Source organism: Cyclopterus lumpus, chromosome 19 (genome assembly GCF_009769545.1).
Source record: "Cyclopterus lumpus isolate fCycLum1 chromosome 19, fCycLum1.pri, whole genome shotgun sequence".
NCBI lineage: Eukaryota > Metazoa > Chordata > Actinopteri > Perciformes > Cyclopteridae > Cyclopterus > Cyclopterus lumpus.
In genome coordinates, this window is record NC_046984.1 from 16,554,674 (window position 1) to 16,568,185 (window position 13,512).

The 13,512-nt window shown below is 41.2% G+C and overlaps 1 protein-coding gene across 1 annotated transcript; it reads right to left on the reverse strand.

Annotated features, from left to right (window-relative positions):
- Window positions 1-1,259: 1,259 nt before the first annotated feature.
- Window positions 1,260-7,882, reverse strand: pdk2a (pyruvate dehydrogenase kinase 2a). The gene is made up of 11 exons (XM_034559143.1): window positions 7,645-7,882; window positions 6,734-6,875; window positions 6,221-6,292; window positions 5,453-5,637; window positions 4,977-5,066; window positions 4,713-4,790; window positions 4,282-4,364; window positions 4,086-4,184; window positions 3,284-3,394; window positions 2,425-2,538; window positions 1,260-2,323 (listed from the first exon to the last, which is right to left on the reverse strand). The coding sequence occupies exons 1-11, from the start codon at window positions 7,760-7,762 to the stop codon at window positions 2,180-2,182; spliced, it is 1,236 nt and encodes a 411-aa protein (XP_034415034.1). The 5' UTR covers window positions 7,763-7,882; the 3' UTR covers window positions 1,260-2,179.
- Window positions 7,883-13,512: the final 5,630 nt, after the last annotated feature.

Sequence of the window (13,512 nt, forward strand, 5' to 3'; positions counted from 1 at the left end):
TAAATATATTGTAAGTATAAATATTAAAGCCAGTGGCCCGAAGACAAAAACTAGCCACCTGTTTATTTATTACTCCTTTTTTTTTTTTTTTAAAGAAGCTTTTGCTTTTGTTCATATTGTTAAATGTAATATTTGATTTCTAACGTAAAAATGTTCTAGCTTTATTTTGGTTTCCCTTTATTAAAAAAAACAAAAAAAAACATATATATATACACATATACATACACATAAATATATATATATATACATATATACAGTACATGCATATATATATATATATATATACACACACATATATATATATATATATATATATATATATATACATATATCAGTTCATTAAAAATGAAAGCGAAGCACACAAATAATAATACACAACTGGAAGACACACACACACACACAGACACAATAAAGGCTGCCAAAGTACACACAGAACGCATAGTGTGTATTATGCAGTGTGTAGAAAAATGAGTACCTCATAATCAAGTAGAGAAACAAGTAAATGTAGTTATCTTTCACTACTGCATCACTAACACTCACCTCCGCCTCTTTTTATAGTAGAATAAACATATTATGTGTTATTAGAACATAAGAACATCTGAATAACACACACACACACACACACACACACACAATAACACGATAAAAGCATTTTGTACTTAAGTTGTTCTTTATTATCTGGACTGTATTCACACTATGTACACTATGTCGCGTATAGCTCTAAAAAATAAAATGTAAAAAAAACGTTCAACTGACTGTATGCTCAGGGTGAATTTAATACAAAAGAAATGAAAAATGTGCGTTTTCAACAAAACACAATATGGACCCTTGAAATATACGTTCCTCCTCGTATTGGCGCGGTGCAACAAACAAGCTTAGACCGGCCTCCCAGTGCACGGCCTCCCAGTGCACGGCCTCCCAGTGCACGGCCTGCTGCGGTTTCAATAACAGTTAAACCCTATTATTATTGTTATCCCCTCTTTCAATCCCCTCTTTCAATCCCCCCTTTCAATCCCCTCTTTCAATCCCCTCTTTCAATCCCCTTTCAATCCCCTCTTTCAAACCCCTCTTTCAAACCCCCCTTTTAAACCTCTTTCAATCCACCTTTCAATCCTCCCCCTTTCAATCCCCTCTTTCAATCCCCCCTCTTTCAATCCCCTTTCAATTCCCTCTTTCAATCCCCCCTTTCAATCCCCTCTTTCAATCCCCCCTCTTTCAATTCCCTCTTTCAATCCCCCCTTTCAATCCCCTCTTTCAATCCCCTCTTTCAATCCCCTTTCAATCCCCTTTCAATCCCCCCTTTCAATCCCCTTTCAATCCCCTTTCAATCCCCCCTTTCAATCCCCTTTCAATCCCCTCTTTCAAACCCCCCTTTTAAACCTCTTTCAATCCCCCTTTCAATCCTCCCCCTTTCAATCCCCCCTCTTTCAATTCCCTCTTTCAATCCCCCCTTTCAATCCCCCCTTTCAATCCCCTCTTTCAATCCCCTCTTTCAATCCCCCCTTTCAATCCCCTCTTTCAATCCCCCCTTTCAATTCCCTCTTTCAATCCCCTCTTTCAATCCCCTCTTTCAATCCCCTCTTTCAATCCCCTCTTTCAATCCCCTCTCTGTCTCCGTAATCCATGCACAGAAGAAGAAGAGTGGATTACTCCACGCTAAGATAACGCCGTATCTTATCAGTCAAAAGCATCCGTGCAGAGAGCAAAAAACTCAATTTAAAAGTCGTACATTTTGATCAAATCTACGGATGCACACAGTATCACAGTACTCTCAAAATGAACGCAGAGTATTAGTTCAGATACTGAAAGTATCTCGATGAAGTGAGCCTTTGGGGTGACCTTTTCCTGAACCTCCATACGCCCGCTGCTCAAACATCTGCAGCTCGAGAGGGGGCGGCGTCTTAAAACTGGAACGTTTTAAACCCCTCCTCTCTTCTTCCCACTGCTGTAGCCACGGCAACACACCTGTAACGCAGCCCCCCTTCGTTTTCCTCTACCTGCACGCCCGGTGCAACACACCTCCCGCAAAGTCCTATCCGTTAGTACCGGTTCTCCTACGAAGAACCCAAAAGGGACTAAAAGCAACGATGAAGATTGCTATAGAAAAAAAACAGACTTTAAAAAGATAAAGTTACATGAAGACAGAAACTGTGACGGCTCCGCGGTGCGTCGGCCATTTTCACTTGGGAACCTTACAGATGCTCAGGTCTAGAGGCTCTTTGCTAGGTATGCACCAGTCGTCGACTTCTTGGCTCACTTTGTAGTTCTTCAGAGTGGTTTTGTTGTACACCGGCAGCCTCTCGATGGAGTCTGTGGACAGCGCCTGGGGGGTACAGGGGGGTACGAGTTGTAATTACACATATCCCGTTATACCTGGCGCTTCACGGGTCTGCAGAGCTGCTTTCACACTGGCGTCCGGCTCACCTTCAGGTAGATGACGGCGTCCGTGCCGTGGCCCTCCATGGAGTAGAGCTGCAGGTCGCCCTGGAAGTACTGGGCGTAGAGACGGGAGATGGGCAGGCCGTAGCCGAAACCAGCCTGTTCAGAGGAGGGGGTAGAGGGGGGGGGGGGGGGTGCAGGCATTAGGGAAGGCTTTGTTCTCCGTCACACTCCTCCATGGAACAAGTTGGCTTTGTCTAATGTGGATCATCAACGATGAGGATTTATTCTTTTAACACTAAGAGAGCTTAAATTAGCATTTTGGTGCTTGTAGACTGGATAGAAATGTTATAAAAAGGAATATTGTAAACTTTCTATATATATATATATATATATATATCGATATATATATATATCGATATATATAGACTTTTGTATATATATATATATATTTTTTTAAATATATATATATATATATATATATAGACTTTTATATACATGCATATAAATATATATGCATCTCTACGTATATATATATATATATATGCATCTCTACGTATATAAATATATATGCATCTCTACGTATATATATATATATATATATGCATCTCTACGTATATAAATATATATGCATCTCTACGTATATAAATATATATATATATATATGCATCTCTACGTATATATATATATATGCATCTCTACTTATATATATATATATATATATATATATATATGCATCTCTACATATATAAATATATATGCATCTCTACGTATATATATATATATATATATATATATATGCATCTCTACGTATATATATATATATATATATATATGCATCTCTATATATATATATATATATATATATATATATATATATATATATATATGCATCTCTACGTACCAGTGGAGGCCGTGTGTGCTCTCCTATCTGCGGAGCCGGAGCGGTGGAGAACATGTAGCTGAAGAGGTTCTCGATCCTCCGAAAGGGGACACCGCCACCCTTGTCGCTCACCTGCAGACAGGTGGGTGGGGGGGGGGCGACACAGAGAGGTGAGACGGGCAGAGGACGACGCGAGGCCCTTGAGCAGCGCTGAGCCGTAAAGAACAGAGGCGCCTGTCATGAACACACGGCCTCAACTCAACCGGAGGAGCGCAGACAAAACACAAAGGCTTTGAAAAGGGGATCGCAAACTAAATCAAAAGCCATTTCAATAGGTTTTCACATCATTCTATCGCTTCCCAGTGGTGTTTTCCTCATGTGACTAAAATCAAAACCATTCAAAATGCTTTTTTAACCCCCCAAAAGCCTTCTGGGAAAAAGGCAGGAGGGCGTTGCTATTCATATTATCATCTTGTATCCTTCACAAACCATCTCGTTCATCTCGTGTGATTAATTGAGGGTGAAGTCGTGACGCAACGGGGTTTAGAGGAGGATTTGGGTGTTGTGTTCAATGTCGCCCGTTTTAAATGGATTCATTTAAAACACTTGACTGATTTGAACGGTGCAAAAGATTAATTTAGGGAAAGCGTTTCATCTTTACAGGCTTTTCATTAAACTCGTTTTAAAAAAAAAAACATGCCGGTTCACACAGAAAACATTAAAAAAAACACGCCCACGGACCAGTTTAAAACCTGCTATTAATAAAGGATGTGAACATTATGGGGTGGGCGGGTGGGAGAAACTGTGCTTTTTGCAACCCCACCTTGATTGACATGTCCTCGTCTCCGAGGGACACCCTGACCTGAATGGGTGGAAGGGTGTTGCTCTTGTCGTGAGTCTCAATTGTGGCCCTCATGGCGTTCTGCAAGGTGAAAGGAAAAACATGGCGTGAGAAAAGACACCGTAGACGCATTTCTTTCACTCGTTAGTCGGTTTTTTTTAAGAGCGACGCGTCGCACCTTGAAGAGCTCAAACAGCATGTGGTAGAGGTGAGAGGGCACGTACACGATGCTCATCGGGAGGTTCTTCTTCTTCTTCTTGCCTGCGCAAAAAGACACACACAAAAAAAAAAATGGCTTCCGAATTCGTTCATTTTAAATTGTTGCCACGCAGGTTTTTAGAGGGTCTCGCGAGTCAATGTTGTCCGAAAGCATTCAGCCGGGCTCCTTGAGCCTTTTTTATTGAGCTCCGGTGCTATAATTAGAGGCCTCTCAGGTCCATCTGGCTGAACGCTAATTCACATACAAACACTTTAAATCTCTCGGATGAGCAGCGAGGCCTTTTCGCCCTTTCGGGGGCGTCGGCATGAAGAGTGAAACTGGGTTTTGTGCTTTAAAAAAAAATGAATAAAATGTGCTTAACATGCCAGATGAAGTGAATGTAAGCTTACTGCACATCTCCTGTAGGATGAGGTCAGGGGAGCGGAGGTAGTACTGGTCACACAGCATCTTGGCACTGTGGAAAGCGTCTGAACAGAAGTAAATTAAATACAAAAACAATTAAAAAAAGGTCAGAAATGATGATTACAATACAAAGAAAACAGGTGTTTTGAGTAGTAATCAATAGAGAGGTTTTCCCAGAACTTAAAAAGCTTAGAAAAGACACATTTAAAACTAATATTTGACTTTAATTAACAAACATAGTTCATATTCACCCTGGACTACATCTCCGACTTCACACTGGGGGTCAATGCTCCCGATGGTGTTCGGGTGGACCGGGTTGAGGGTTCCATCAAAGATAAGAGCTGCAGGGACCAGAAGAACCAAGTTAAGTTAAAGTGTTGTCATCTGTAATGATGGGACCATCAACGGTAAACAACAACAACAACAACAACAACGTCAGTAAAAGTTTTTGGTGCTACTGCAACAATATTTATATTCTATTTCTGTACCTTTTTAAAAATGTGACAATAGATAATTGTTATCTAAACTTTATGATGTGAAGCCCGACTCGACTTTTTTTTTTTAAAAGGCGACATGTTCCCCCTCTGTTGACAGCGAGCAGAGGAAGTTAAATAACAACGTCGAAATATATTCATCACAGACACAATGCAAGAATTATATAAGAAACAACAAGAAAACTAGCTCTCTCCAGCTGTGTGGAAAGTGTCAACGATGGGAAGCTCCTCACTGTGCTGGTTGATGAGCATGCGGATGGAGATGCGGCTCATGTAGAAGCGGTCCAGGAAGTACTGGATGTTCTGGTTGGTCACCAGGTCCTGAGGGAAGGCCTCTTTGTATTCGATGATGCCCTGGGCCATCGTCGGCACCACGTCGTTGTGCCGGTTTCTGATGGTCACCAAGGCGTCAACAAACCTGAGGGGGGGGGGGACAATGAGCACATAAACAACCATCTTCAGTTCAAAAGAACGGTGAGATAAAACACAACGAGCAACCTCAACAAATTCAGGCTTCATTTAAAAGCTACGAGGAGGAGCTTTCATTTTTTTGGGGGGTTTCTGGCGGCCCCTGTGGACGGAAGTGGTAGTGTTTTCCGGAGCGCCGGAGTCCCCTTATGCAATACACAGCGCCGTGCCACCCGTGTCTGATTTAATATAGAATATATCAAATTCAGTGTATGAACTTACACTTGTATTTTTTGAATGGATGCTAAATTTAAATATATATATTTTTTAACAAATCCCACGTACCCCCATTTGAGAACTGCTGGTTTAGAGAGAACCTCTAATTAGACTGCAGCCGGGGTCTGACTGGGTCCTGGTTCTGGCTCTCCCGGGCCTTACTTTTGTAGGTCACATAGAGGCATCAATATTACATTGAGACTGTTTCATAACCAGTTAAAACGTTCCTCACAGGGACTTCAAATATATAAAAAAAAGGGGGTGAAGGGAGTGTCGCGTCCAGGATATCGTTCATAAACTAATGTTGAGGAACTTACTCTCCAAGGACTTTGAAGTCATCAGGATTCTTGTCCAGGAATTCAAGGATCTCCATTAAACTCTGGATGTACCTGACAAAAAAAAACAAAAAAAAAACATAAAAGAAGTTCACACTCAATGCAAAATTAATGTAAAATACAAAAACAACAACTGAGCCTTGCAGGAAGAGTTCCTGGTTTTAAAAACATCTGTTTTTCAAATATTTGCATTGGTATGTGTTGCCCTCAGTTCACTCCTCACAACAGGAGGAACCAGATCACGTGACACACGGGGAGAAACTAGGGTAAAGTTCAGGGCTGAGGAGCCTTTGGAAAGAGTTCAACTGGGCCAACCGTCCTCCTACACAGGCATGCACAGCGTCAACAGCTGTGTGTGTGTGTGTGTGTGTGTGTGTGTGGGGGGGGGGTGTCTGGTTTCAAACATGGTTTTCACGAGTTCCTGAGAGAGACTCTTTTTGTCTTGTCGTAACGTGCCACAGTCGAGAGGCGTTGCGTAACTTCCCATCGCCTCACCAGCTCTGCACCGTCTGCACCGACGCGGTGGTCAGCAGCCGGTTGGGCAGCAGGTTGATCTCCTTCATGATGTTGGAAAGCCTCACCGGGAGCTCCTGCCTCAGGAAGGCAAAGGACGTCTTCTCACAGGCGTTGATGGAGCCTGAGAGGAGGCCACGTGTGGATTAGGACACATGTTTTCATTGATTCATCATTTTAAGGCGAAGACGTTGGCTAAAATGTGATGATTTTATATGGACAGTAGATTTAACATATTTGTTTGTTTAAAAAAAAAAATGCTTTTTAGAGTTTGCATCCGACAGTTGGTTGGAAACTCCTAAAAATTATGGAAATTAACCAATAGTGAATGTGATCATTAGTTGCGGCCCTACTTTATCGATAATAAAATGTCACTTTTGGATTTTTGACGGACTGTTTGGACAAAACAAACAATTTGAGCCCTGAAATATTATCCATTCTCAATATTATCTGACATTTAGACCAACACGACTATTTAGATTTAGACTAAATAGATAATGAAGATAACCAGAATAATAATAATACTTGTGATTAATAAATACTGAATAGACATGTTGCTCAGCAACTGCATTCCTCTGCACAATGTGCACGACAGTTCATGTTGCAACCTGCTCACAGACCTTATTAAACAATCTATTATGCACGTTAATTATGAGAAGGAGCAACTCTCGATGTGTCTTCGTGCATAAAGATATGATGCAATAACGCTCCGCACCGTGAGCACGCCGCTGCTGCTTCAGGCACAAAAAACCCTCCGCGGAGCAGACGACCCCCCCCCCCCCCACACAACCACACCCACACACACACACCCACACACACACACACACACGCGCACGATCGGACTTTCTGATTTACTTCTGTGCACAATCGACTGATCGCGGATCGATACTCACCGAAATCGAGGAATTGCTTCATGGAGAGCGGCGAGGGAGAGAATTTAGAGAAATGCTCGATGTGTTTGGGCACGCTGGCCAACGAGGCGTTTTTCATGATGAACCTCACGAACTTCATTATTATTATTGTTGTTGTTGTTGTTGTTGTTGTTGTTGCCGCTGCGGAGGTGTCGAGGCTGCAGGAAGGTCCGATGCTAAGCTATAAGTCCCCCCCTTTAGTGACGGGCTGGACAAACAGGAGGGAGGGGCTACCAGCCGAAGAGTAGCGAGCCGCAGCCAATAGGAAGGCCGGATTCTTCTTATTTACGTTTCCAGGCTGGCCAATGGGAAGTCCCGGAGGGGGCGGGGCTAGTGAAGATTTTGCTTCTCCCTCGATTACATAAAGAGGTGATTAAAAGAGCAAACAACCTGAAAGATAGACGGGAATAAAAGCATTAAATACATTAAAAACGTTAATAAAATATATATATATAAAGAAGTGTGATTGTGTAATTATTACATATATCTTTTTATGGCCTTATTGTTGGCACATGACTTCATAGTTTGTACATAAAGTTCAAACTAAAAAACAATGGGTAACAAAGAAGCTGGAAGGTAAATAAAAGGACTGTTATGAATACAAGTAGCGAACAATAAGTGCTCATATCAAGATTATGTAAATTACAAATAAAAAAGCACCAATGAACTATAACAAAAAGTCACGTCAAGTGGTTTGAAAGTTGTAAACAATACAAATAATGCAAATAAAAAGGACATACAGGGACCGGATGTGGACATAAAGATGTCTATACAATGTATTTAAATATGAAATGTGTGCATATGAAATGATATAATGGCAGCAGTGAATATTTTTTTGGTGGTTCAGGATTATTGACTCATTTAAACTGATTTAGCTAGCCGACCCTTTATATGCATAGAAAAAAGATTTACTTTACTCTTTTTTCTAAAAAGGCGTGCATCATTATGATTTATATGAATTGGACATATAAGGAAAGTGCATAAAAGTATAAACTCTGGAGCCGACACGCTTACAACCAAGTTTTCAAGTACCATTTTTTTTATTATATTCGGAGGCAGATTCTTTTGCAAACAGATTAGCAGCTAAAGGAGGTCGATGCAGCTCCGAGTTCAGATGGACGCCTTCCGCCCATCGCTGGAGCCTCGCCACCGATGGTCCTGAATAGAAATGCCTTTGTCTGGGAACACGGCGTCCCGGTCCAACCTCCCGTTACGTAAGCCTCTTCCATCCAAAAACACGTGTGGAAGAGGCAATAACAACCTGAAGGTAATATATTAATTTGCAGACAACGTGCAGAAGTCGTTTTTGGCTTATTAGTAGTTGTTCTACGATATCGACTACAACGCGCGCCGTCCTTCTCCACCCTCACCAGAAGGAGTTGTGATGGCTGCATGTCACACAGTTATCTTAACATCCTCATTGATCCTTATTAAAGAGGCTAAATCCAACAAGATTGGGAGCATTTATATTGCCTCTCAACGGCTCTCAACATGGCGATGGCTGAGCTAGCGGCTAGCAAGCTAATGGAGCTAAAGGCGCTAACTAAAAAAAAAAATTCCTTGAAAGTACGATTAGTGCTTGTGACGTTTTTTTTAAGCTGTAAATTGTGAAATCTCTTTGGTTTTATATTCATAACACGAGAGCTGAGGTGCATTTTATGCTACTTGACACTTCGGGTCCACTAAGTTTAAGAAATATCGGAAAGCTCTAGAAACAAGTTGCTTTGCAGATTACAACCCGTGACACATGTGATGAGACGTGACTCGTCATTATAGATTCAACTAAAGGTCAGATCCACCTCGACAAACAACAACAATAACAACCTTAGAACAACACGATGGGTTAAGGTGACCGAGAGGCAGAAGGCCCGAGGGCCCGTTTCAGGGTTGCGTAATAAGCAGACTTGCTTTTAAAACTGTAAGCACCATTTTTTTCTTTCTCTTCTCGTCATTATGGATTTAATTGTCGCTTCGAGTAGCAGCATATTTTTGTAACATTTTTTTTATGAACCCTACGACAGCTTTGAACTCATTCCAGTCTGTAAGTTTGATTTGATTCAGAATGAAGCTGAAACTGTCGGCGACCCCGGTTCAAAACGGGCCCCCGGAGACTCATCTAGGGGAGAGTGCTGGACTGGTCGGGGGGGGGGGGGGGGGGGGGGGGGGTTTGAGGGAGTGAGGGGGTGACCGGGTACTTTTCCGCTCTCCATCCGCCTACATTCCTGCCAGCGGTCAGCTCATATTCGCATATCAGGACGAGTGTGAGACGACAACAACAACTCTGGTGGAAAGGTTTCCCTTCGCCGCCGGCCGGAAGAAACTGTTAGTCGAAGGTTCAGTTAAGTTCAACGAGAAAACCACGACTCCCTGCACAACAACAGATCCCCCCTCCCCCCCCCTCCCCCGCCCCCCCTGATTGAAGGTCGAATCACCATCCGATCCTTAATTTGTCTGGTCGGCGTAATCACGACAACATTCACAGCGAGTCGAGTTCATGAAACGGGCCGATGGCGGCGGAATGAGAATCAGAGAATACCACTAATCAAGCACATGAATTAATCTTTTTAAAGAGGGTCATTGTAATCATTTTTGAAAGGAAGTGCTGACTGAGAAACAAAAAGTGAACTCGAGACAACTCAAGAAAAAAGCCTGAATTCAACCTTCTTTCAAAGGTCTCTAAACGTCAACTTTGTCGCGTCGGTTGGCAGAGAAATCACATTTATTACTTTTTAACAAACATTTCAGAACACACAACATTTCGTGAAATGCACTAGAAGGGTTCAGTTCATGTCAAGGAAAAAAAGAAGTTCTTCCTCCTGACACACCACTCGTGGCGAGGAGGCGGGGCTTGTCAACGTCTTTCCAGTCCTCCGTTGGTTCCTAACCGCGCCAATCATAACAGGAGATGACCTGTCTTGATCCGGATATTTATTTGCATCGACGGTCCGGGATTGGCCAATATATCAGCGGGTTACACTAATTAAAATACTTTTCTTTACTTTTGTGTTATTACACACTATTTTAAGCATCTATAACATATAATAATGACAAATACTTGCCAGATTTTGGAAAGATACATTTCTCCTTAAAAAAAAGAGCAAAAATAATTTACACGAAGGACCTTTTCTGACACATTTATTTATTAAAATAAGAGAAAAATGACCCACCTGTCACCATTATAGCTCTAGAAGGCGAGCATACTTTACAACTTAAATTATTCTCAAAAACAGGAAACTTTTGGGAAATACTTCCAAGACGTGGATTTGCACTCATGAGGGAAATTGCCCTTTAAATAATGGAATTGTTTTCACAGCTTTTTTAAATGTTGTATTCATTGGTTTTACGGCAATAAACAGAGAAGAAGAGCTTCCAGATCAACATTAGAGGTATTATAATTATCATTTCTATCAAATAAATGACGTGCTTGACGGTGTTTCATAAATAACATAGAAAACCAATTCTGTCCACTTTAAAATAAATTTAGCAAAGAACCAGCCCACGAGTATCTGAATAATAATCAATAATAATAATAATAATACAAAAGAAAAAAATTCTATTTAAATTTCAACGTTTCAATTTGTGTTTCTGGGTCAAAGGTTATGAGAGGTTATATCTCGATGAGTAAACTATTCCTATATATATATATATATATATAGAAAGAGAGAAATATATATACATATACATAAAGCGAGAGAGAAATATATATATATAAAGAGAGAGAGAAATGTATATATATATAAATATCTATATGAATATATAGATATATATAAAGAGAGAGATACATGTATACAGTATATACATATAAAGAGAGTGAGAAATATATATATATATATATATATATATAAAGAGAGAGATAAATGTATATATATAAATATATAGATATATATAAAGAGAGAGAGAAATGTATATATACATATAAAGAGAGAGAAAAAATATATATATATATAATATATATTTGAAAGCCCCTGCTTTATGGAGCTTCACATTCCTGAAAAGCAGCATGTGAGTCACTTGCAGCCTGCAGCCCAAAGCGGTCAGTAGTGAGCTTACAGGAGCTGAGCAACACTGTGCTTATGATGTTATATATATATATATATAACACGCTCATACTCTGCACCCAAAATACCCCCATGTTCATCAGGCTCTGCTTTCCTTAATCTTGGTTGAAATATCTAAGCAGTGGGAATAAAGGTCATATGGGGAACCAAAAGGTCAGGGGTCATGTCCAGACTGCTGTATGAACGGTGGGCTCCGTGGGGTCACACAGTACAACAATAACATATATTTACACTACATGGCCAAAAATATGAAGAAAGATTTATTTAAATCTATGCATGAACTACTCAAAATGCTGTAAAAATATTTCTAGCTTTACTTTCTGTAAACAAGGGCCACTTAAAGTAACTTAATGCATTATGAAATGATTATAATGTACTATATGAATTAGAATACACTATGATGCTTGCAATTTTAAAGTATTATGATAGTTCACCTTAAAAGTCATTATAACATGTTGCATCTATTCCGCATAATGCATATTTTGAGTGCCTATATAAGTACAAAGTGCTGTAAAGGTCATGTTCACGCATTATAGTTACGGTCATAAATACATTATGTGATCTGGGCATCAGGGGAAATTAATTATTTAAATGTGGCAACGTGTCACGTGCAGAAAACATGACTGGAGTGGAAATGAAATGATTTGAAGATAATAATAATTTTAAAAAAATTTAAAAAATCATCCAGCATGGGAAACACATAATTTTCAATGTATTCAATAATAAAAAAATAATACAAATTATTTCCCTCGCAAAGACACAAAGTAAAAGTGAGAGACCAAAGAGTTAATTAAATATCTAAAAAAAGACAAATCGGTGTCTCATCCGTTGGAGCTGGTTTTTGTGCAGCCGCATGAATTATTGGGGCATCAACCCAAATTAGGGTCAAGGCCGCGCAGGAGACAGAGGAGTTGAACACACACTATTTTAAAAACCACTCACACTCCGAGTAAAACACACACTGTGAAACAGAAGGTGTGAAAAGTGCTCCATGGAGGATGTGGCCATTGGTGGAGCCACGTGGCTTTACATGGAGAGCCACGCGTCCTCGGTCCCTCTCTGGGGTTTGGTCATTTGAATTACCAGGAGGGGTGTGTGTGTGCGTGTGTGTGTGTATACACACAGGAGTCTTTTCCCATTGTCTCTGCCTCTTCACATGGGGGGGGGGGGGGGGCAAAGCAGGAGGCAGAGATGCTCTCGTTAAAGAGCAGAGACCCGACGCTCGTGTTCACGCGACAGCAGCATCCCACACGAGCGCGCGGTGCGATGCTCAGTCCCGCACGGTAGCAGCTGCACGGGAGGCGTGCTGTGAGCGCGCGCAGGTACCGGACCAGGAGGCTTTCTTTCTTTTCTTTTTTATTACCGAGCACCGGACACACCGGGAAACAGAGCGCCTCTTTTCTTTTATTCTTCTTTATTTATTTTTGGAGGAGGAGGAGGAGGAGGAGGAGGAGGAGGAGGAGGAGGAGGGGAGCAGGGTTGTTGCTCTTCCCCCAGCCTCCCACACTCCGGGAGCGATGGCATATCACGGAGCGATCAACGGGAGCGCGTGAGTTATCCGTCTTTATACATTATACGACCCTCGTGCACGTGCGTATTTTTCTTTTTAAAATTGTTTATTATGTGACAATCATGCGAGCTGGAGCCAAACTGGATGTCACGGTGTAAGTGTTTTAAATCATCGCCGCCCCGCAAACACACGCGCACGGGAGGAGCGAAGATGGAATCACAGTCTCATTACCTCCCTGTGTGTGTGTGTGTGTGTGTGTGTGTGTGTGTGTGTGTGTGAGTG

Coding starts and splice junctions, on each gene's coding strand:
- pdk2a (XM_034559143.1), bottom strand. CDS start 7,762: ATGAAGTTCGTGAGGTTCATCATGAAAAACGCCTCGTTGGCCAGCGTG. Junction 5,067..5,452: donor CATGCTCATCAACCAGCACA/GTGAGGAGCTTC, acceptor TGGTCCCTGCAG/CTCTTATCTTTGATGGAACC. Junction 3,395..4,085: donor ACGAGGACATGTCAATCAAG/GTGGGGTTGCAA, acceptor ACCTGTCTGCAG/GTGAGCGACAAGGGTGGCGG.